At 36.9% G+C, this 25685-nt stretch overlaps 1 protein-coding gene across 4 annotated transcripts in view; it reads right to left on the reverse strand.

The window, feature by feature from the left end:
• The window catches only part of NME7 (NME/NM23 family member 7), a 243095-nt gene that overhangs the window by 150817 nt on the left and 66593 nt on the right, over positions 1-25685 (reverse strand). For all 4 annotated transcript variants that reach the window (XM_008695848.2, XM_040636186.1, XM_008695838.2 and 1 more), the window contains exon 7: positions 21690-21795. In XM_008695848.2, the coding sequence (XP_008694070.1) occupies positions 21690-21795 (106 nt within the window). The remainder of the gene's footprint in view (positions 1-21689; positions 21796-25685) is intronic.

Raw genomic sequence — 25685 nt, forward strand, 5'->3', positions numbered from 1 at the left:
AATCAAAATATTTAATTGGCTTGTACATATCATTTAATTAAATAGTTAATGTATATTGAAGGAGCTCAGAACATGCCACTCCAAAATACATTGCTCTGGTGTATTGACTATTTTGAGTTAAAGACATTCAAGTGTCTCAGCAAATACAAGAAAAATACTCTGACCTTCCTTCTCTTAAAAGCAGGAGATGAAATTCTCAGATGAAAAATATCCTCCCCATACCAATAGGAAAGCAACATTTTTATCATTAAGGATGAGAAGTTGAAGCTGAGAATTCTATACAAATAGACCTTGTGAAAATCATTCTTCTCTTCCTTCGGCCATCCCACATAGCTCAGTCACCTCCACAATTGGCAGAACTGCCTCTCTTTGTTCAACCTAATATAAAAGCAAGTAGGTTTTCTCTATTTCTTTAGGTCATCAGTCCTTATGAAGGCTCCGGTGTCATGTAAAACTTGTATTAAATAAATTTGTATGCTGTCTCCTGTTGATATATCTTATGCCAATTTAATTCTCATGCTCACCCCCCAAAAAATTCTAAGATGGTAAAGGTAAAAGTCTGCATCCCCTACAATATGCAAAAATATACATTATTTATATGTACACAACTTATCATTTTTGATCTTCTGAATATATACTATAAAATCAATAAAAGAAGAATATAAAATATGTATCTAGTAAATTCTGAAACGTTTGCAGGATCATCACCCAGTTTAATGATTATTCAGAGTTCAAGGTTCCCTTCCTTCTCACCATTTTGATGCTTATCAAAATTTGAAGGAAAAAGAGAAACAATAATCACTTTACTATTTATTAGTAGTGCTAGAAAACTTTTATAGAGAGAAAATCATTAAGAGAAAAGTTGTTAACAAGGCATATGAACAATATTCTTCAAAGGTATGACAAAATTGGTTTCATAGTTAATAATATAGTAGTTTCAATTTGCTATAATTCTCTGCATCAAAAAATATGTCCTGTGGAAATAACTTATTCTGATAGTAAGGTCTTTCCTGGAATCTTCATATTCTCCCTTGATATAATAATATTTGTACTCTATAGTAACCTATACACCTGGAGGCAAACTTGCAGCCGAGAAACACAACCCTACGCTGCGGGATAACTTGAAAAACACCTTTACCACGAATGTTTAGCCTACTCCAGGCAATGAGATATAAACAGATGAAAACAAAACGTTATTCATAGAAACAAGAGCCCATGAAAAGGACACTCTGGTGATCAAAACTACATACAAAACTAAACTTTAAAGAAGCAGCCAGGCTTGTACAAGACAATTCACCCTAGTGTGGATGCTACACTCCACGGTACAGATACCAAATACAGGTGGTGAGAAATGAAACTGAAAGATAGAAAAATGTCAACGAAGAAGTCTTGCATTTTACTTGGGTAAGAACTTGTGAAAGAAAAGTTTTAATCCTGACATAGCCGAGAGTGCATAAACTAAAAAAAAAAAAACTGATACATAAAGAGATGATATTGAATATTAATCACCAGTTTAAATCAAATTGGAGGAACTTGATTTCTTTTACAATTTAAATCGAGTGAAATAAAATTAAAAAGTATTTTAACCAAAAAAAATAGGGCTAGTTTGCCTTTAAAATGTGATTAGTGTAAAAGCCAAATCAGAGCTAGAGATTGTAAGAGTTTAGACTAATTTTCAATGCAGAAATACAAAAGAAATCACAAGCATTACTCAATTCAACAGAAGGAACTTAACACTAATCCTAGCAGACATGCATAACAAATATCCTGGGGCATAAAAACCAGGTGGAAAAGCTTTCCGTTTCCTAGACAGCAATATGTGTCTGGGCAATACCACTTCACTAATAATCTGCCAGTAATTTTTAATCAGAAGAGAAGATATACCTGCAAACTAGTTTGACTGCAAATGTGTTATGACTTTCTGCCTTCTGGTAAGGAAAAATACTGTAAAATCTCTTTAAATCAACTGCAGATAAGAGTGTGTTTAAGCAGGACTGTTAAAGCGAGAACTAGTAAGGCTTTTAGGTCTTAAAGGATCTCAAATTATTCCATTAGTTGATCATAAAATCTATTCTAGTAGAAAGTAGGCTTAATAAAAAATAGACCTAATTCATCCAATAGCATTTCTGATTCTCCACTTACACCACACACCCAGATCTAAAATACACATTTATCCTTACCAATGTCCCAAGAACCATAATCTGTAAATTCCTTATAAGGCAAAAAAAGAATAACCAATGTAGCTTTACAGATGTACCCGCAATATGGTAACTCAGTGTATTTAAAATTCATAATGCAATTAAGTGAGTAGAAAATAGTAAAAGCAGGCTCCATACCAACTTAGGAACAACAGAGAAGATGCACAGGATCTGAGATTTCCAGGAAAAGACAGTCAAGAACCCCTCCTTGCTGGGAAGACAAGGATACGTTCAGCACAGCAAAAGAAGCCAAGAACAGCTATTACAATTGAAATAAGATCACAATTTTAAAACAAGGACAGTCCAAGAAAAACAAAAATAGAGTACCGGGTAGATAGACCAGAAACTGAAAATTTTGTAATATTAGGCAAATAGGTCATCAGAAGTCCCAGTCAATGCCAGGTTACTACAGAAAACAAGTCAATCACACAGCCACAAAGCAATACTAAGTGTCTACACCACAGGCTCCTGCCAGCTTCAATATAGGGTGAGAGCCTAATTTTGAAAGAGGCAGTCCCTCTTGTGGAGGGTAGAAAAAGCACAATCCCATTAGAAGTAGACTTCATGTTTTTAGGAGATTTTCATGAATTATACAAGTGCTATACATGTTACAACTCATCCATGGAAATCTCTTAAACTTCCAGGCAAATAAAATGAAAAAGACTGAAAAAGCAACTCAAACCATGGTTGCATTAGCTCCAACATGAACAAAACAAAGTAAATAAATCTTTTCCCTTTCTTTTTTGTTAAGATTTTATTTATTTATTTGAAAGAGAGAGGTAGTGAGAGAGCATGAACAGAGGGAGGGGCAGACTCCCCACTGAGAAGGGAGCCCGAGGCAGGGCTCTGGACCTAGATCCCAGGACCCTGAGATCATGACCTGAGCCCAAGGCCGACCCTTAATGGACTGAGCCACCCAGGTGCCCCTCAGTTCTTTGTCTTTTTAAAAGACGTAAAAGACAAAGATTCACGGCATGCCTTCCGTCGGTTAAGCACCGGACTCTTGATCTCAGCTCAGATCTTGATCAGGGTTACCTTGGGTTCCACACTGGGCATGGAGCCTACTTTAAAAAAAATAAAAAATTCCCACAGCTAGTCTTTTGTATAGTTTTTTCAAATGAGTACACTGATCTTTGTTTATTCCAACTACCCAAAGTCACACTTAAGGAAATCCACAAGTTTAGACACCTACTTCAAGAACATTGTTTCTTCTGATGATTTTAAGGGGTTCTGATTTCCTCAGCTGACAAGACCTATATTGTCATTCATAAATAGGCTTAAAAACAGACATAATGCCAACAACATGGGCCACAAATTATATAACTCCTGCCCCTTGTCTGTTGTTGGAAGCATATACGATCTTGACCTGGGTACAAGACTCCATTTTTGTTCGGTTTCCCAGTATAGTCCTTTTGTAGGGGGCAACTCTCCTGTCTAGTGGTCCTCAAAATGTGGTCGCTGTAAAAGCAGTAATAGCATGACCATGACTTGGGGACTTGACAGAAATGAAGACCCACTTAACTGGACACTCTGGAGATAGAGCCCAGGAGTCTTTATTTTAACAAGCAAGCCCCCCAGGTGACTAGATGCATACAATATTTGAGAACCAGGACTGTGAACCAGATCTCTGAGGACAGCAGGGCGTCACAAAAACCATTCTCCTGACCACAAAAAAGGGTAATGTGACCTGAAAAGCCTACGATTTTAATTTTCAGTCATAATTTTCCTTAATGACACTACTCCAAACCTATACAGTCTTAACAAGGAAGTCAGAAAGACATTAAATTCTTAAATTTTGTATCTTTTGTCTTAGTTTTCTTTACCCTCTATCACTCAATTTTTAAGACCATTCTTCATCAGAAAACATGCAAAATGGAAATAAAAGGGTATAGAGTGAAAAATGTCTCCCTCCCATCCCAGCATTTCAGTACTTCTTCTCAAAGGCAATCACTGTTAGGAAAAATATTCAATATATATACAAATATACAGACACAATCTTTGTTTTACTGAAATACATACTATGATCATCTATTCTATGCCTCGCTCAATTTCTATGTATTTACTGTAAAATATAAAAAGTATGTATTTTGTGGTAAAAATATATAACAGATAAGCTCAATTTCATAAACAATTTTAAAGTGATTATCTATGGTAACTACCACTAAGGTAAAAAAAAACCAGAATACTCCAGCACCACAGGAAGCCCTCCATATGTGCCTCCCCAATCACTGCCCTTTCGCCCCTCAGCAAATACCTGACTGGAATAAGCTTTCCCATGCACTTCTTTATTCTTTATTACATACATATGCATTCTTAGAAAACATAATTAACTTCTGCCTATATCTGAACTTTTAATGAATAGACTCACATGGCATATATCCTTAAGTCTTGATTATTTTGCTTAATTTCATAATTATGAAATGCATACGTGTTGTTGTGTTTGGCTCTGTTTGGCAGAGAAGGAAGAACATGCCGCACTGCAAACAGAATCTCTAAATGGTGGGAGTAAGTGATTTTTAAGACAAACCTTTGTCTGTATTTCTAAGTTTTCTATAATGTAGATTATTAATTATTAATACAAGAAAAATTCCAATAAAAGCTATTAAGATAAATACCCAGCTAAAGCTTAGCATTACCCACCTCTATATCTCTTTGGTGTCTATTCCTTAAAGGGAACATTCTGGTAGTTCCAACACTAAAGAACACAGTTCCTAAAGAAAACATTCAACATTATATAGTTATGTATCAATGTAAGATTGATCTTAGAGTGATGACTCTTCCTCAAGAACTCAAATTGGAGAGATAGATATAGATAGATATAAACATATCTATCTATATAGGGTGCAATATATCTTCACACCATACTTGTGAAGAATTTGAGGTAGGTGTATTGAATCACATTAACAGCGATCAGATTAAGTGAAATCTATCATTAATACAAAGCCAAACGCTGTACAATTCACATCGGAAATTTCATCTTCTGACTCAGCCTAATGTTTATTAAGTGAGATATGGTTTCTGCAGCAACTTCTTACTAGACATGTCTCCTGAGGCAAAGGAAATAAAAGCAAAAACAAACTATTGGGACTTTATAAAATAAAAAGCTTTGGCACAGCAAAGAAAATGGTCAACGAAACTAAAAGGCAACCTACAGAATGGGAGAAGATATTTGCAAATGGCATATATGATAAAGGGTTATTATCCAAAATACATAAAGAACTTATCAAATTCAATACCCAAAAAACAATCCAGTTAAAAAATGGACAGATGACATGAATAGACATTTTTCCAAAGAAGACACAGATGGCTAACGGATAAATGAAAAGATGCTCAATATCACTCATCATTAGGGAAATGCAAATCGAAACTACAATGTTACCTCAAACCTGTCAGAATGGCTAAAATTAACAACATAGGAAACAACACGGTGTTGGCAAAGATGCGGAGAAAGGAAAACCCTCTTAAACTGCTGGTGAGAAAGCAAACTGGTGCAGCCACTGTGGTAAACAATATGGAGGTTCCTCAAAAAGTTAAAAATAGAACTACCCTATGTCCCAGCAATTGCACTACTAGGTATTTACCCAAAAGATACAAAAATACTGATTCAAGGGGATACATGCACCCCAATGTTTATAGGAACATTATCAACAATAGCCAAATTATGGAAAGGGCCCAAATGTCCACTGACTCATGAATGGATAAAGAAGATGTGGCATATATGTATCTGTGTGTGTGTGTGTGTGTGTGTGTGTGTGTGTGTGTGTGTAATGGAATATTACTCAGCCATCCAAAAGAAAGAAATCTTGCCACTTGCGACCATGTGCATGGAGCTAGAGAGTATTATGCTAAGCAAAATAAGTCAGTCAGAGAAAGACAAATACCATATGTGGAATTTAAGAAACAAAACAAATGAACATGGGGCGGGGAAAGAGAGGCAAGCCGAGAGACAGACTCTTACCTATAGAGAACTGATGGTTACTGGAGCAAGGTGGGCAGGGACATGGCTTAAATAGTTGATGGGGATTAAAGAGGACACTTGTTGTGATGAGCACTGGATGCCACATGTAAGTGATGAATCATTAGATTCTACACCTAAAACCGTATTACATTGCATGTCAAACAACTAGAATTTAAATAAAAACTCTGAGGAGAAAAAAGAGAAAGATCTGGCTTAAAGTTTTCCTAACCTCAAATCCAAGATATTCTAAAAAGCAAGAAAAACAGAATAGAGTCTGCAGCATAAATCTACCTAAAATTTCAAGACTGATTCCAAAAACACCAGAAACATGTGAGTTCTCTCCAATTTGCTGAAATGCAAATCATTGAGGTTATCCTAAAGAGACACTGCAAACCATCCCTTTGGTAACTAGGCCATTAGGTAACAACCACCATGAAAATAGCTCTGGAGAAGTAACTAGGATTAGTAACCCCCTCCCCATTTTTCAGACACACAAGCCACCATTTGTAACACAGGAGTGTAGTAGATCCAAGCTGGTGATAGGTTATGAATGAACTATCTGCCAAAGTGAGAGCCTTGAACCACAGGTTTTCTACGGTAAGAAGATGTGTGAATATGTAGAAAGGCAGAGTACCGTTTATTAATAATCCCCACAAAAAGCAGTTACAACAATCATGTGCTTTCAGCACTTTTCATCAGTGTCAACTCCTCCCATCTCCTAACATGTCATTTGGAAACCCAAGCTGTTTGAAGACCTCTCTATAAGTTTCCATCTTTTCTTTAGGTGTGCGCCTTTTTTTCTTCCTCATAAGAATCAATTATAATTATGTTGTCAGAAGCTCAGCATTTATAATCTGCCATATAACTTGAATCATCTTTAAAGTCTTACAACATGAGTTCATGCTATCTTGGCTTTTCATTTTTAAAACATTTCCTGATAATGTAACATCATGTGCCCTGACTCCCTGGACCCCACAACTCCACAGGGATAGTCCAGCTCCTGGGTTGGAGGAAGGAAGCAGCCCAAACAGCAGGACCATAACCTGGGCAGAAGACACTCCCGTCTACCTTCGGTCACTGTGCAGTTACACAGCATTTCTGCAGAGGATGAGGTTAGGAACCAGTACCAGGGGTTCCTCCAAGGCAGAGGAATGCAAACACACTATCTTTGCTATAAACTCTTTGATATGTTTTCCTTGAGTCTAGATCATGTCTAGCTATGTTTAGTATTAGTTATCTTGAGTTCTTAAGTTACACGGTCCTCAAACACATGCATGAAAAATAAGCAAAGGGAGTGGTACTTTGTCATCATCATTCTGCATAAGAGCCCGCCTTGATCCTGTTCCTCCTAAAAGTCTCTGGATATACTTAGAACCCAGTAGGCCAACAGATCAATATTTCAAAGGAATACATGCCAAGTTCATTCAATAATATAATTCCCTGCACAATGACTTCTGAATGCATAAAAAAGTAAAAAAAAAAAAAAAGAATGGGAAAATGAAGTTTCCAATTTATTTCCAAATGAAACAATCCTCCTTCCAATAAACATCATCCCTTAAGTCATAAACATACAGTGCAGGCCCTAGTGACTCACAAGTACAAGTACCCCAAATGTATAATAAAATATGATTTAAAAGTTTTTTTATATATTTTTTAAATTTTCTTTTAAAAATATTTATCAAAACATAAACCTAAAGTTAGATATTATTCAAAACACAAAAAATAGAATATAAATGAAATTTAAATAATATTCTTACAAATGATGTTAATTGGGTGTATAGAATTTATACTTCTGAAGTTATGGAAGCTTAAAACTGCAATGTGACTTTCAAGACACCTATTTTAGAAGTAATTTTCCTTATCGTTAGACTTGCTCTAATGCTCTTTCTTTCAGTGAAGCTAGGTTTCATTCTAATCTCATTAGTGAGAAATGTCAGTTTAAGGATTGCCTAGCGATAGATCAAACTTTTCTGTTACTCTTATTTAAAAATTGCTGCAAAGAAGTAAAAGAGTATTAGAGAAGCTACTTTGGTAGAGCGGAGTGTCCTGGACATCCAAATCTTCCATCACTCCAAGAAATTCTCACCAACCTAAAATCAAGCTCAGGGGCCTACCTCTGAGCTATAGGAATAACTGAAAACCAAGAGGTGACTCTTCTCCAGCCATCCCTAACCATGGCTGTAATTAGCCTGCCATAGAGAATGAACTAAGAATCTTCCATTGGGTATAACATTTCATATGGCTAGCCTCTGAGAGACGCCAATCACCACAGGAAATGCAGCGTTCCCTGACCTCAAAACTTCTGATAAATCGTTCTCAAACTGAGTGCTCATCAAGACAACTTGGCGAGATTTTTTTTTTAGTTGGATTATAATATATATTTTTATTATGTTCACTTAGCCACTGTAGAATGTACATCATTAGTTTTTGATGTAGTGTTCAATGACTCATTAGTTACGTATAACACCCAGTGCTCATCACAACACGTGGTGAGATTTTTTTTTTTTAAATGCGTATTTTTGGTCTCTGGTCCAAACTTACTGAAGTTAGGGCCCAGGAAGGTGCATTTTAAACAGTCTGCCCAAGTGGTTCTAGTGCACACTGAAGTTTGAGAAGCACTGCCTCCCACACCACCACTGATTCAGGTTTGAGTTTCACATCCCAACCATGTTAAGGTCCGATGCCACTTGAAGGAGACAACCACATTGGTGGTCCCCAGTAAGCCATAATTCCTGGTATTCATGCCCTGTATAATCCCCTCTCACACTGGACTCTGGACTTGGCCATGTGACTTGCTTTAGTCATTAAGACATTAAAACATGATGCAAGCAGACACTAGACAAGCACTTACGCATTGAGAACTGTCTTGAAATGCTCTTCTTGGAAGCCAGCAATCATGTCACAAAGAAGCCCAGGATGGACTACTGAGTGATTAGATGCCACGTGGAAAGTTTCTGGAGGATGAGAAGAAACCTTGTATATTCTAGCTGCGGCACAACTCCCAAGCTGAAGAAGCCAGGCAAGCGACCCCAGGTATACCATGGAAGAATCACCAGCTGAGCCCAGGTAATCCACAGAATTATGAGAAACAATAAATCATTTTTAAGGAACTAAGTTTTGGGACGGTTTGTTATAAAGCAATAGATAACTGAAACTGATTGACTGATAATTACTGATTGAGGATTTTAAAATATGTATCACGTGATATAATCTCTAAAACTGCTATTAATACCTAATTATTTTGAACACTTACTATGAAAACTGCTCTAAATGCATAACATGAATTAGTGTATTTATGGAGTAGGTACTGTCACCTCCATTTTGCAGATTAAAAGAAATAAGGCTTTAGGCATTCAATAAATGTTTCCAAGGTCACACAATTAGTAAGTGGCAAGCCACAGAACTATGAGGCATTTCAAACACTGTACACTAAATTAACCTTGCCATGTACAATAGGATTTTCACTGAGCTCTTTGCCATTCCTTTACCTAGATTCTTGTGTCCTCTAATTCAGACAGATGAGTGTAGATTTTTGGATTATACCACATGTCACCAGGCTCTAAAGAGACCCTAAGGTTCCTCATACACACATCACAGTTGCTAGGCGCTAGTGCTTTGGCTGCCTAGCAACAGATGTTTCTTTATTCGAATCAGGTGTGAAGAGCAAGCCCTGACTTCCAAAAATAAAAGATACCATGACTTGTCATTGCTTTGTCATTGATAGAGAGCCTATAATCATAAAGGCACACAGGCAAGCCTGAGATAAATCTATTCACTTCTTTCCCATAGTAACATATTCAAAAAATCAGACTATCTATTCATCCTCCAATGTCTCCAAGGAGACATCAGACATGATCAAGTTCATACATTAAGAAGGACTTCTTAACTCTTAGAGTTTGAGACACTAGTGCTGGTACTGTACACTTAGAATATGTGCATTGTTACATAAATTATACAAAACAGTTGATTAAAATATAAAAGTTAAGAAAAGGAAAAATAACATTCTCACAGCAACAACTTAGAAGATGAAAGATTTCTTTCAGTGGCTGTTAAAGCATTTTTTTTTCAACATTTGCTAAAGCCTGTTCTTTCTTTTTTAAGCTTTTATTTTACTGCCAATTAGTTAATGCAGAAGTGTTAATATTAGTTTCAGGTGTACAGTATAATGATTCAACAATTCCATACATCACCCGGTGCTTATCACAACAAGTGCACTCCTTAATCCCAATCACCTATTTCATCTATCCCCCACCTTCTCTACTATGGTAACCAGCAGTTCTCTATTGTTAAGAGTCTGTTTCTTGGTTTGTCTACCTCTCTTTCCCTTTCATTCCCTTTGTTCATTTGTCCTTTTCCTTAAATTCCGTATGAGTGAAATCATATGGTATTTGTCTCTCTGACTGACTTTTTTCACTTAACACTATACTCTAGTTCCATCCGTATTGTTGCAAATGACAAGATTTCATTCCTTATGGTTGAGTAATATTCCATTGTGTATATATACCATTTCTTCTTTATCCGTTCATCAGTTCACAGACACTTGGGCTACTTCCATATCTTAGCTATTGTAAATAATGCTGCTATAAACATAGGGGAGCATGTATCCCTTTGAATTAGTGTTTTTGTATTCTTTGGGTAGATACTCTGTAGTGCAATTGCTGGACTGTAGGGTAGTTCTATTTTTAACTTTTTGAGAAACCTCCGTACTGCTTTCCACAGTGACTGCACCAGTTTGCCTCTCCACTAAACGGGCACGAGGGTTCTCTTTTCTCCACATCCTCACCAACACCTGTTTCTTGTGCTGTTGATTTTAGCCATTCTGACAAATGCGAGGTGACACCTCCTGGTCCAATGTGTCATTCAAAGCTCTTGTTTCTTTGTCGATCTTCTGCTTGGACAATCTGTTCGTTGCTGTGAGTGGAAAGTTGAAGTCTCCTACTATTAATGTACTATTATCAATGTTTATTTTGGTTATTAATTGGTTTATATAATTGGCCACTCCCATGTTGGGGACATAGATATTTACAATTGTTAGCTCTTCTTATTGGATAGACCCTTTAAATATGATATAGTGTCCCTCTAAATCTCTTACTACAGTCTTTGGATTAAAATCTAATTTGGCTGATAAAAGGATTGCTACCCCAGCTTTCTCCTGGGGTTCATTACCAAGGTAAATGGATCTCCATCCCCCCTCTTTCAATCTGGAGGTGTCTTTAGGTTCAAAATGAGTCTCTTGTAGACAGCATACGGATGGGTCCTGCTTTTTTTATCCTATCTAAAACCCTGTGTCTTTTGATGGGAGCATTCAGCCCCTTTACATTCAGAGTAACTACTGAAATACGAATTTAGTGCCATGGTATTGCCTGTAAAGTCCCTGTTTCTGTAGATAGTCTCTGTTTCTTTCTGGTCTATGTGACTTTTAGGGTCTCTCTTCACTTATGGAATCCCTCTTAATATTTCTTGCAGGGCTGGCTTGGTGGTCACATATTCTTCCAGTTTCTGCCTGTCCTGGAAGTTCGCTATCTCTCCATCTATTCTGAATGACAGCCTTGCTAGATAAAGTATTATTGGCTGCATGTTCTTCTCATTTAGTACCCTGAATATGTCTTGCCAGCCCCTTTCTGGCTTGCCCGGTTTCTGTGGATAGGTCTGATGTTATTCTGATGTTCCTCCCTCCATATGTAAGGAAGCTCCTCTCCCTAGCTACTCTCAGGATAGTTTCTTTGGCTGTAAAATTTGCAAGCTTCACTATTATATGTTGGGATGTTAATCTATTTTTATTGATTTTGGGAGGGGTCCTCTCTGCCTCTTGGACTCAAATGCTTGTCTCCTTCCCCAGATTAGGTAAGTTCTCAGCTATGATTTGCTGAAATATACCTTCTAGCCCTCTCTCTCGACCCCCTCAGGGATCTCAATAATTCTGACACTGGAATGTTTCATGGCATCATTAATCTCTCCAATCCTTTTTCCATTTGCTACTAACTGCCTATCTTTGTTTTCCTCAGCTTCCTTCCTGTCTATCACTTTATCTTCTAGATCACTGATTCTGTCTTTTGCCTCATTTATCCTGGTTGTTAGAGTATCCAGTTTAGACTCTAGCATCTCATTCACAGCATTTTTTTAGCTTGGCCTGATTGGATCTCATTTCTACCCTTAGAGATTCTACATTGTCATTAATGCTTTCTTCAAGCCTAGCTATTGACTTTATGATTGCTATCCTGAATTCTATCTCTGACATCTTGCTTATATCCATAGCCATTAGTTCTGTGACAGAGGACATTGTCTCTGGCTCTTTTCTTTGAGATTTCCTCCGCCTAGTCATTCTGTTGAGGGATGGTTCAGTGAATGAGTAGAGTCCGAAATATCAACCATGACCCAAGCAAGATGCACCCTAGCAAAATCCATAGGGGTCACAAACCACTACCGATGAACAAAGCCAAAATGAAACACAAGAATAAAATTAAAAAATTTTAAAAAAGAAAAGAAGAAAAAAAGGAGATAGGGGAAGGGGGACTATAATTTCTCAGTGTGGACAAAACAGGCTGTTCCAGTTGTTCCTGGGTGTATTTTGGCCTGTGTTTGAGGACACTACATTCCAAAATTGCAAGGAAAGTAAAACATATATACATAAAGATAAAATTGAATAGAGCAAAAAAGGACTAAAATGAGGCATATATCTATAAAAAATATGTGTGAAGAAATACAAGTTAAACAGTGACTATGAGGGGCGCCTGGGTGGCACAGTTGTTAAGCGGCTGCCTTCGGCTCAGGGCGTGATCCTAGCGTTCTGGGATCAAGCCCCACATCAGGCTCTCCACTAGGAGCCTGCTTCTTCCTCTCCCACTCCCCCTGCTTGTGTTCCCTCTCTCGCTGGCTGTCTCTCTCTGTCAAATAAATAAATAAAATCTTTAAAAAAAAAGTGACTATGAAATATAAGTTGATATAATAAACATCTAGTTGAAATAAGAAGGTAAAAAGAAAAAAAAACAGAGAAAAAGCATAAAAAAAAGAAAAAAAGGAGAATTTTATCTGAAAAATAAACAAGTTGAGAGCCAACACCTGGAGCTCAATATAATATTTTCCCCTAGTGTTGGGATTTTACAGTCTTACGAGATCCACAGTTTGTCGTCCACCTGTTCTTCCAGCCTATCTTCCGGGGGAGGGGCCTGCCATGCTGTTTCTCAGGTAGCCCTGCCTGGGCAGAGTTGCCCTACCCCATCAGGGGGATGGGCTAAGTGCAAACCGGTCCTCTGTGTGGCTTTTGTTCCCGGCACCTCTTCCCAGGATCAGAGCAAAAATGGTCGCACACAAACCTCTGGCCCAGGGCAGAAAAATCTCAGTCTGCTCTCTTTAATAGACCCTCCAGGACAACAGTCTCCACTTCCGTATGCACCAACGAAAACTGCAGCCTCCCATGGTGCATGCCCACAGGAACCCTCTCAGAGGTAGTCCCAGGGGCCCAGGAATGCCACTGCCCTCTGTGATTCTAAAACCACCCAAAGGGGTGCCTGGGTGGCACAGCGGTTAAGTGTCTGCCTTTGGCTCAGGGCGTGATCCTGGCGTTCTGGGTTCGAGCCCCATATCAGGCTCCTCTGCTATGAACCTGCTTTTTCCTCTCCCACTCCCCCTGCTTGTGTTCCCTCTCTCGCTGGCTGTCTCTATCTCTGTTAAATAAATAAATAAAATCTTTAAAAAAATAAAAAATAAAACCACCCAAAGCTCCTGGATCATGCCTGGGTGCTGCTCTAATGTTCTTTCCAGGCCGCTACCACCCTGCGAGTTTTTGCCTGGTTGGGGGCAGGTTCCAGACTTTTTCAATCTGCTCAGGAAAAAAGCAGTTACTGACAGGCCCAGCTTGCAGTTTATGGTGATCCAAGCTGAGAGTCCCTTCCTGGGCTTGCTGACCCTAACCTACTTCCTGGCTCCACTGCTTGGGCACCCTACCAGTGCAGGCTCCCCCTTAGGACTGTGGCTCTGTGTATCCCAAGACCACAACTCCCTACCTAGAATTCTGCCTTTTCACTCCCAGAGCCCTTTCAGAGAGGGATGTCTCTCACTAGAGCAGATTTCTAAGGGTTCTGATTTTGCGCTCCAGTGTTTTATCACTTTCCAAGAGCCAGCTTAGGGAGGCTCCCTCCCCCTTCTGTTTATCTTCCAATATCTCCCCATAGACTTATGACTCCACACATCCTACCCTGCAAAAAGCAGTACTTTTCTTCATGTAGAGATCCAGATATATCTTCTTACATCTCAGTCTGATTTTGTGGGTGTTCAAAATGGTTTGATAGATATCCAGCTAAATTCAGGGGACCAGTCGAAACAGGGTCCCCTACTCCTCTGCCATCTTGCCTCACCTCTCCTGAGGTGACATCTCATTGTAGTTTTGATCTGCATTTCCCTGATGGCAAGTGATGCTGAACATCTTTTCATGTGTCTGCTGGCCATCTGGATGTCTCCTTCAGATAAATATCTGTTCATGTCTTCTCCCATTTAAAATTGGATTATTTGTTTTTGGGGTGTTAAGTTTTATAAGTTCTTTATATATTTTGCATACTAACCCTGTATCAGATATGTCATTTACTAATATCTTCTTCCATTCAATAGGTTGCTTTTTAGTTTTGTTGATTGTTCCCTTTGCTGCGCAGAAGCTTTTTATTTTGATGTAGTCCCAATAGTATATTTTTGTTTTTGTTTCCCTTGCCTCAAGAGACATATCTAGAAAAAAACTGCTATAGCTTATGTCAAAGAGGTTACTGCCTATGTTGTCTTCTGGGATTTTTATGGTTTCAGGACTCACATTTAGCTCTTTAATCCATTTTGAATTTATTTTTGTGCTGTGTAAGAAAGTTCTCCAGTTTCTTTCTTTTGCTTGTTGCTGTCCAGTTTTCCCAACACCATTTGTTGAAGACTGTCTTATTCCCATTGGATATTCTTTCTTGCTTTGTCAAAGATTAATAATTATGTAATTGTGGGTTTATTTCTGGGTTTTCTATTCTGTTCCATTGATCTGTGTGTCTATTTTTGTGCCAGTACCATACTGCTTTGAATACTACAGCTTTGTAATGTAACTTAAAGTCCAGAATTGTGAGGCCTTCAGCTTTGCTTTTCTTTTTCAAGATTGCTTGGGCTATACAGGGTCTTTTGTGGTTCCATACAAATTTTAGGATTGTTTATTCTAGTTCTGTAAAAAATGCTGTTGGTGTTTTGATACGTACTGCATTAAATGTGTAGATTGCTTCAAGGAGTATGGACATTTTAACATTGTTTTAACATTTTTCTTCCAATCCACGAGCATAGAATGTCTTTCCAGTTTTTTGTGTCTTCTTCAGTTTCTTTCAACAGTGTTTTATAGTTTTCAGAGTACAGGTCTTTCACCTCTTTGGATAGGTTTATTCCTGGGTATCTTATTATTTTTCATTCAATTGTAAATGGGATTGTTTTCTTAATTTCTTCGTTTCTTCATTATCAGTGTATAGAAATGCAATAGGTTTCTTTTCCTTGATTTTGTATCCTGTGACTTTACTGAACCTGTATATCCATTCTAGTGGACTTTTGGTGAAGTCTTTCAGCTCTTCTATATATAGTATCATGTCATCTGCAAATAGTGAAAGTTTTACTTCTTCCTTAATGATTTGGATGCCTTTTATCACTTTTTGTTGTCTGATTGCTGTGGCTAAAACTTCTGGCACTATGTTGAATAAAAATGATGAGAGTGGATATCCTTGTCTTTTTCCTGACTTCAGGGAAAAAGCTTTCAGTCCTTCCCCATCAAGGATGATGTTAGCTGTAGATTTTTCATACATGGCCTCTATTATGTTGAGGTATGTTCCCTTTACACCTACTTTGTTGATTGTTTTTATCATGAATGGATGCTATACTTTGTCAAATGCTTTTTCTGCATCTATTGACATGATACTATGGTTCTTATCCTTTCTCTTATTGATGTGATGTATGATGTTGATTTGAGAATACTGAACCACCCTTGCATCCCAGGAATAAATCCCACTTGATCATTGTGAATGATTTCTTTAATGTATTGTTGTATTCAGTTTTCTAGTAATATTGAAGATTTTTGCGTCAAATTCACCAGGAATATTGGCCTGTAGGACCATTAAACCAGCAAAAAACTTGAAACTCCTTCTAAATCACTAATTTCATTTAAAGTTCTCATAACTTACAAATTCATTAGGTATTTTCACTGCTTCCAACTTTGTGTTTCAAGACTGCATGCTACACTCAATGCATCCAAAGGCAGGGTCTTACATGTAGTTCAATGTACTTGGTACATCTGTTGTAAATTCCCTCCAACCGTTTTGTTTACTCTTTCAGATAGAATATAAAACATTCCCAGAACTCCAAAATTGTAACATTCTAAGCAAAACTGCACCCACTCCAAGAAATTTCACTGAACCAGAGTTAGATTTACGATGTTTACATCCAATCTCTTTGCACCAAAAAATTTCATGTCTCTTCCACAATGTCCCAGAAGCTGAATTACTTGAAGGAAATCTGATACAAAAAGCTGAGAACTTAACCAATTCAACCAGCCCAAATTCAGGGGGCTGCCATCAGTACAATGTGTCTTACAGGGTTCTGGGCTGACCTAGCATGAAAACTACCATTCAGGGTGGAAATTAAAACTCCACAAGAGGCTCTGAGTAAGAATAACCCAATTTGAAAAGCAAAGAACTTGATAAACTTGATCTTGCTGTTATTTGTCCTGTTTCGATTAGCATATCAGAGCCAATTCTGGGGTAAACTTACAAACTGGCCAATATTCTCATAAATTTGCTTCCTAATCAATTAAATACAAACAGACCCCAATCCCGTCTGTATATGCCTTTTTGAAAACAAAATCTAAAATTGCTTTGAAATAGTCTCCATGAAAATAGCATTAGTTTTCGAGCCAAAACATAACACGAGGATATAGAATACTGAGTTGAAAGGCTGAGAGGAAACTTATAAACCATCTTGACTCATTTTACTGAGGAAGAAACTAAATTTCAGGAAGGACAATGTTATAAACAATGCAGTAAAACTGCTTAATGCATAAATCTGCTATAAGAAAGGACAATTTCCAACAAAATTTTAAGACTTTAATATTTCAAAATGCTAAATTTGGGGAGTACCACAAGTGGCTCCTCCCCACCTCCTGCCCAGTGCTGATCATGATGGACGATCAGAAGAGGTAATAGCTGACAGCTGCTAAATCAACTAGATGTAAGCAATAATCCTAGTTCACGGATTTAAACTGGACTGAGAATTTAACGGAGGGAAAGTTTAAAGTACTTTGTTCCTTAAACAATGATAGGGATTTTCTTCGTCCCCCCCCCCCCCCGTGGATAACGGATGTAGAAGTTGAAATTTGTTAGCATTTTAATCTATTGCTTTGTTACTAAGGAGTCATTAACTTTACTTAAAAATTAAAAGGTAATGATAGTAGTAGTGGAGGTGGTAGTAGTAATAGAGTAGTGATCATAATAGTAACACTGTCTAACACACATAGCACTTTAGGTGTTAGGTACTGTGTTTAACACATTAATCCTTATATTTAATAAGGATTTAATTAATCAGTCATTTAAGCATTACATTCAATGCATTTAATCCTTAGAGTTACCCATTAAAGAAGGTGTACTATATTATTCTTATTTTACAGATAAGAAAACAAGGTACAAAGAGGTTAAGTAATTTATCCAATATCCCATGGCTAGTTAAGTAGCAGAGCCAAAATTCAGGCCTACACAGCCTGATTTCAGAGTAAAAATAATTCATTTCATTGATAGAATTAAACTAACTACATGAAAGTAATACTGGGGACATCAAAACAAATACATTGCATAGTTTTTAAATTAAAAAAGAAAAAAGAACACAAGAACATTCACCTTGTTTTTCTTCCCTTTTAAAACCTGAGATCTCAAATGACAAAATGTACTTCAATCTACAAACATAAAAAGACTTGCAAATACTTCAAGGGCACCTCATTATTTTTCCCCCACTACCTACTCTGCAAACTAAGGTCTCTCTTTTCCAGCTCTCTTAGAAGTAAACCTCCACATCCATATGGATTAACTATAGGACGAAGAACTGAGGCTGCCTACATCCACATGACTTTATTATTTGTGCCAAGAAATTCTTACCCAAAGATAAGGCTGTAAATCAGTAAATAACTTCATTGTTTGCTTCAGGGACTTCCCAAAAGTCCATTTACCCCAACAATAGACTACACAAACAGTCCCCTTTTCGCAATATTCCCTCAACCATACAAACAGCTCACTTATCCAACAACTGTGTACTTAAAAGACTTGGTTAAGATCCTTGTCTGTTTCCACTAATCCTAAACTACTGTATCGGGAACTTGTGCTGTTTCAACCAAATCACTGCACTGAAAGACTGACCTTAAATCTCTCACGGTCACACCCAAAACTCTACCATATCTTCCCATTATCTCTCCCCGGTAAAATAGACCAAGACTGTCAAGATGTGCCCCCCTCATAGTAAGCAACAGTTTTGCTTGATTAAAGCTATTCTGGCCTTCTTTGGGGGAGTTGAGAGTCAACAGAAGGAAATCAACCAATTTGATTTCAATTGCTCTCTTAACAACAACACCTTTTTAAAAAAATTTCTCTCCCCTCATGCCTATGTTAGACCATAGGTGAAATTAAATATACCAGGAAGTGAGATCATTAGAGAAAAAGATCAACATACACCTCCATAAATCTAACAATAAATTCAACACAAGACTTCAAACTATATTTCCTTGTAGCCACAATTTAAACTCTAAGCTGAATTGGATTATTTGCACATTTAAAAAATGGTCTAAAAGGATCCCTAAAATTGAGATTTAGAAAGAAAACAAAAGGAAAAAAAAGCCTCGAAATGCCAAAATTTAAAGTATTCTGCCATCTGATTAGATTTTACAATAATTTCCTTTAATCAAACCATATGTTTCTAATGTTATGCATCAAATATAGACACACGAAATATAGCTAATCTTCAAATAGCTGACTAAAAATTTAAACCTGCATAAACATAAAACTAGTCATTTTGACATCACCTTTTCATTTAATCGTTGTTATTAGATTTCAGTTATATTTATCTATGCAATTATTACAGTATTAACTAGTATTTACTATAATTCTATTTTATTCCTGTCTCTCCAAGCATCACATTTTGCTGAAAAAATTAAATCAGTTAAAAACCCAATTGAGAAAAAAAAGGAAAAAAAGAGAAAAAAAAGCTGAAATGTATCAAGATGCCAAAGATAAGCTTTTTAATGAAATTGAGGCCTTTAAACAAGATTTGTCTCATCACATTAAAACATGTGTGTATATTATGTATGTATGTATGTATGTGTATAAGTGTGTATGTGTGTGTGTATATGCATGTGGGTATAAATGTATACCCACGAGGTAATCCCAATTTTGTTTTTCATAGCTTATCAACACCAGCCATTTCAAATATTATTATTACTTCCTATGGAAGTGTTGCTAACCATGTTATTGTAACCATCTAGCTATGGAGCCATACATGCCGAGGAAAGAACATGGAGCTTAAAAGAGACCAGGTCTGCATCTTGGATTCCCTACTCTAAATTGGCGGAAATAACTTATTCTCAAATAGCCTCAGCTCATTTATTTGGAAAAGAATGATATATCCACCTATATTGGCATAATTGCTGTGAATATTAAAGGAGATAATGTATAAGGTACTCAGTTTACAACCCAGCACAAGGTGTTAACGTCTCCGTAAATGTCAGTTACCCATTATGCATGTTAGTTCCCCGTAACAGTGGTCCTAAGGATCTACAAGATATTAAAGTGCTTCCTCAATAATTAAAGAAGTATTCATTATGCAACAAGACCTTTAACGTTCAGATCCTTTCAACCAATAATTCTATTTCTAGGAAACTAGCCAGAGGAAGTGATTAGGGATACTGTCAAATATTAATGTGCAAAAATACTCTTCAAAGCTTTATTTTTAACATCAAAAACCTGCAAACAACCTGAGTATCCCCATATTATACTACATCTATATGATTGCATAGTATACAACTATTGAAATACTCATGAATATATAAGAGCATCCAAAAACGCTCCCTAAAGTTAAATTAAAACAATAGCCTGTGGACATACATCTCAACCATGTTAGCAATTACATGTCAGTGTACACACATACACACATTCAGAAGAAAAGGATTTAGAGGAAATAGAAAAATATTAACAATGACTATATCAAGATAATGGGAAAACAGGTAACTTTTACTGTTTCCTTTCTTACTTTTTTTTCCCCAAATTTTCTACTATATACCTGAATTACTTTGATATTTAGAAAAAATAAAACTAAAAAACCCATTCAATTATGTTTATTATTTAGAATATTCTAGCTTTTTAAGGATAACCTTTTATATTATACCCATCTAATTTCCAAAAGGATTTGGAATAGTTGACAAAACTACATACAACAGACTAAAATAAATAGGAGAAGACAAAGATTAAAAAGCTTGCAAACTCTCAGTATACAGCCATATAAACAATCTATCTGTGCATGTGCATAAATGTGTGTATAAGTGTGTATGTATATATTTATATATTCAAAGAACTTTGTTTCAGATACTAAGAACTAAAGGAAGTTTCTCCAGCTTTCTCAGAAAGGGCGTACCACAGATATAGTAGACATTGTTTTAAATCATACATTAGGACAATTATTTCAGTGAATTAAGTGAATCAGCTATGTGATTGGGAGGAGAGGAGGCAGATTAAAAGTCAAGGAATCAATGGGGCACCTGGGTGGCGCAGTCGTTAAGCGTCTGCCTTCGGCTCAGGGCGTGATCCCAGTGTTGTGGGATCGAGCCCCACATCAGGCTCCTCTGCTATGAGCCTGCTTCTTCCTCTCCCACTCCCCCTGCTTGTGTTCCCTCTCTTGCTGGCTGTCTCTATCTCTCTCAAATAAATAAATAAAATCTTTAAAAAAAAAAATAAAAAATAAAAAATAAAAGTCAAGGAATCAAGAAAGGGATAAAGAAAGGGGGGGGTAATCAGAAGGGGGAATGAAACATGAGAGACTATGGACTATGAGAAACAAAATGGAAAACTAAAGGGTGGGGGATTGGGATAGGCTGGTGATGGGTAGTGAGGAGGGCACGTATTGCATGGTGCACTGGGTGTTATAAGCAAGTAATGAAGCATCGAACTTTACATCGGAATCTGGGGATGTACTGTATGGTGACTAACACAATATAATAAAAAATCATTTAAAAAAAAAAAAAAAAGTCAAGGAATCAAGACCTGAAGCAGGATAAGCATAACCACGATCAGCAACTCAAGGAAAACTTTTTTAAGAATGTAGCTACAAAGATAAATACAGATGGAGACAGACTTTTCCCTCATGTCGCCTTTATTCATGTGACTTTAAGAAAAAAATTAAAATATTAAAGTTATATTTTAATTTCTGCATACAAAATACATCAAGAAAATAACAAAATAAGTTCCTATTAACAAAATGTTTGGATATATTGTATTCAAGATAGCACTTACCTTCACTGATGGCATGGGGCTTAATAATGCAACAGGTACAATTCGTAAATTTAGCAGTGTTTGCTGGTCCACAAACTCCACTTGAAGGAAAAAATAACTCCATTTCCTAAAGACAGAGAGAAATAACTTTGAAATATGTAATCTCATATCTTGAACTTCTAGGATATTTATGTGAGAAGGGGAAAACTATGAAATTACTTTTAAAGTCCCATAATATAAATTCTTTGCTTCAACTTTTCTAAATATGATTTTTACAAAGACTAACTGAACCCTGTTTTAAGTCTTATAATCAAAAGATCATATAAAAAAGTATTAATTAAAGTAATGAGAATATGTATAATTCTGCCCCAGGATTAAAACTAACATCTTAACATATTTTGAATATTGGCAGTAATGAATACAAAGTTCTTATTTTCCCCAAAGCATTAGTTCATAGACACAGGTCCAATTTTAAACTTTTTATTAAAATATGTAAAATTAAAAACTAGGAATTCTTTTCTAGCAACTGATTAGTATTTAAGAATCAGAACCACAAAATTAGTTTTAACCAGTTAAAACTAATGAACTGGGGTTCCTGGCTGGTTCAGTCAGTAGAGTAGGCAACTCTTGATCTTGGGGTTGTAAGTTCAAGCCCCATGTTGGGTGTAGAGATTACTCAAAAATAAAATCTTTAAAAAAAAAAAAAACCTAATGAACTTACTATATAGTTCTAGCATATAATTAAATCACATAAACTTTATTTTATAACCTGATTCAGGCTATGTTATTTGCTTTGCACATAGTCCACTTAGATGACAGCTCAGCAACTTGAACTAGCCACAAACACAGTCACACTAATTAATTCTTTTAATTATTTAGACAGATGCTTTCCTGCCTCTAAGCTTTTAATACTGTTATTTCTACTATTCCCTATAAAACCCTCTGTCCCACGCTCCAAAGAATTCTACCAACTTCAAATGTCACCTCCTCTGGGAGGCCTTTTGTGATGCCCCCAATCAGTACCCTGTACTTTTATAAAATTGTGGTTATTTAGGTAATTGTCCTTCGCAAATTATAAATTTGAAGCAAGCAACCAACCTGCATAGCTTTGTAAGTCCTTTAGCCCCTAAAACAAATGGCTCAAATACTCATTTTTCGCTGAATTTAAAAATGGAAAGATCACAGGATGTGCTAATGGGCCACGCTGATGTACAATTTTAAAAACCACAGAGAAGATGAGGAATTGTCCAAAGAGTAATGTATATACCAGTGCAATCCTGGCACTAAGACATTTTAGAACAAAAATATTCTATTCCTTAGACATCAAGTACTTTCACGTGATCATACTGCTGCCTTTATTACTCTTCTTGAGTAGTCAGAAGAGTAACAAACAACTTCCAGTCATCCGTATTGTCATGACTCCCATGTTTCTGCCTCCAGTCCAACCACCTTCCTAAACTCCATACCCCTATCTATGCCACTACTACTTAGAGATAATTCATATTTAAAATGTCCTGATTTCCACTGTCTCCCATAAATCTGTTCACTCCCACCCTGTTTTTCCTGCCCCTCCAACTGTACAGGCCAAAGGAAAAAAACTTATTCCTCTCCCTTTCTTAGCCATCCATTCAATCTATCAGGAAATCCTTTGAAATGCGTCCAGAATCCAACCACTTCCACATCTGTCACCCTGGTCCATGCCCACCACCAATTCTCCCTTTAACAAATGCTCTAACCTCCTAACTGATCTCCCATGCCAACTTTCCCCCCACACACCTACGCCCACCTGGCCTGATCTATTCTTAACACAGCAGGCAGCAGGAAACATGGAAAACACATCATGTCAATCCTCTGTGCAGAACTCTCCAGTGGTCTTTTATCTCATTCAGAATGAATACTAAAGTTCTAGATGTCTGCAAGGCCTTATGTGATCTGGCCCCTAGCTATATCTTGAACTAATCTATTCCCATGAAAACACTTAGACTTCCAACCCAGCCTCACTGGCCTCATCCACTCACTGTTTACCTAAACGCAGCCAGCATGTTCCCACCTCAGAAACTTTGCATGTTTTGTTCCCTTTCTCCCGGAACACTCTTTCTCCCTGATATTTGCATAGCTTTCTCCCTCACTTCCTTCTGATCTCTGCTGAAACGTAAAGTGAAGACTTCCTGACCCTATCTTTAATAGTATTCCTCGTCCCTACTCAACACACAGTCCTTCCTCCACGTGGTCTTTTTCCTATCCCTTGCCTGCTTTATTTTCTCAGATCATTTACCATCTGACATGTTTTATGTCCATTTATCTACTATCGAGCATCCCCTCAACCATCAGAATAGATGTAGGCTCCAAGTGAGTAAGGACCCTGTCTTATTCACTAGCAGCTTTTCAATTAATATTTTGAAATGACTGCAATTCAGAAACTACTAAATTCAGCATGTGCTAAATAAAATTTATCTATCCACATTGCACAAATGAGAGAAAGGACACCCTGGAAGCTTGAGTAACAAGCCCTTACAAGTTAGCAAGTGGCAAAGCCAGTATTTAAATCCAGGTCACATTGGTTCCAAAGCCCTGAACCTTTCCCATCATCTGGCTTTCAAAAGTAAAGAAACTGTGCTCAGTTGTTCCACCTCTAGTTTTAACCAATTATTGGGCCAATTATTTGGGGCTCCACTTTCATTTCTTTTCTTCCTCAACTTTTCAAAATGAAAATGCCCGCTTTTCAAGTACCCACTTACATAAGCTGAATAAATATGTATTTAAGGCAAGGACTATAAAGGTCTTACTTAAATATACCCTCTTAGTGAAAGTGAGTAATTCTATTTTATGCCTCTGCCTTCCTCTTTCTCCCTGCATAGGTTGTCCTATCTGTCCCGATTATCAATCTAAGCTAACATTTACAAGAGCACTTCTACTAGGTCATTGGCAACTAATTTAGAGACTTCACACAACAAATGTAAAGTCACACAAAAAAATTTTCTTTTGTGATTTGAGCTGCTTAAACATACTGAATAAAGCTGCTCTCCTTCCAGGAGTCCCTGCTATTACTCTTAGCCTTTTATATGTTCCTAAACTGCCTAGCAGGGAAAGACAGAGATATGGAACTCTCTCAAAAAATAAAATAAAGACTCATGGAGTCTTCAATTTTTTTTACTGTATTTTATTTAATAAATTGTAAAGTATATAGTTGCACTGCATAAATCTCACCTAAGATCCCATGGTAATCTCACTAAAACATCTGACTACTCTACATTCATCTCTTTAACTACCATAATAAAAATATCACTAAATGGTTGCCAGTTAAAAGTTTCTCCAAAATTTTTACATTGTAATTTTAAATAAATACCATTTTTATAAATTCCCTGGACTAAAACATTAAAATATTGAAATTTCTCCCTACATACTCTAATATCAAATAAGAAATCTGTTCTCAGAAAATCCAAAAAGTTAAAAAATGAAATATGAAGTCACATGACTTAGTTTCAGTTTTATATTTAGCTCCATGATGCAGCCTTATTTACAAATAAAAACAAATGAAAACCTAACAAAATGTCCAAAAGTAATGGGACGTTTAAATAAATCATGTTACATTCATACAATAAAATATTCTGCACCCACTGAAGTTTACTCTTCTGACAGTAATCTGGTAACATGTAAAATGTTATATTAAGTGGAAAAAGGAATCAAATTAAATAAACATCATGCACATGGTGTTTAGTTTGTAAATTACATAAATGATCAAGGGAATGAACTGGAAGGAATATGCCATAAACAAACTGTAAACATCATTGGGAGGATTACTAATGCCAAACTTTCTTTTCCCAATTTCCAAATTCTCCAGAAGTGTTTCCATTACTTCTGTATTCTAAAAGACTGTAATGGGAGCACCTGGGTGGCTCAGTCAGGTAAGTGTCTGGCTTCAGCTCAGGTCATGATCCTGGGGGTCCTGGGATTGAGCCCCACATCGCATTGGGCTCCATGCTCAGTGTGGGGGGGTCTGCTTCTCTCTCTCCCTTC

Source organism: Ursus maritimus, unplaced genomic scaffold, assembly GCF_017311325.1.
Source record: "Ursus maritimus isolate PB19 unplaced genomic scaffold, ASM1731132v1 scaffold_2, whole genome shotgun sequence".
NCBI lineage: Eukaryota > Metazoa > Chordata > Mammalia > Carnivora > Ursidae > Ursus > Ursus maritimus.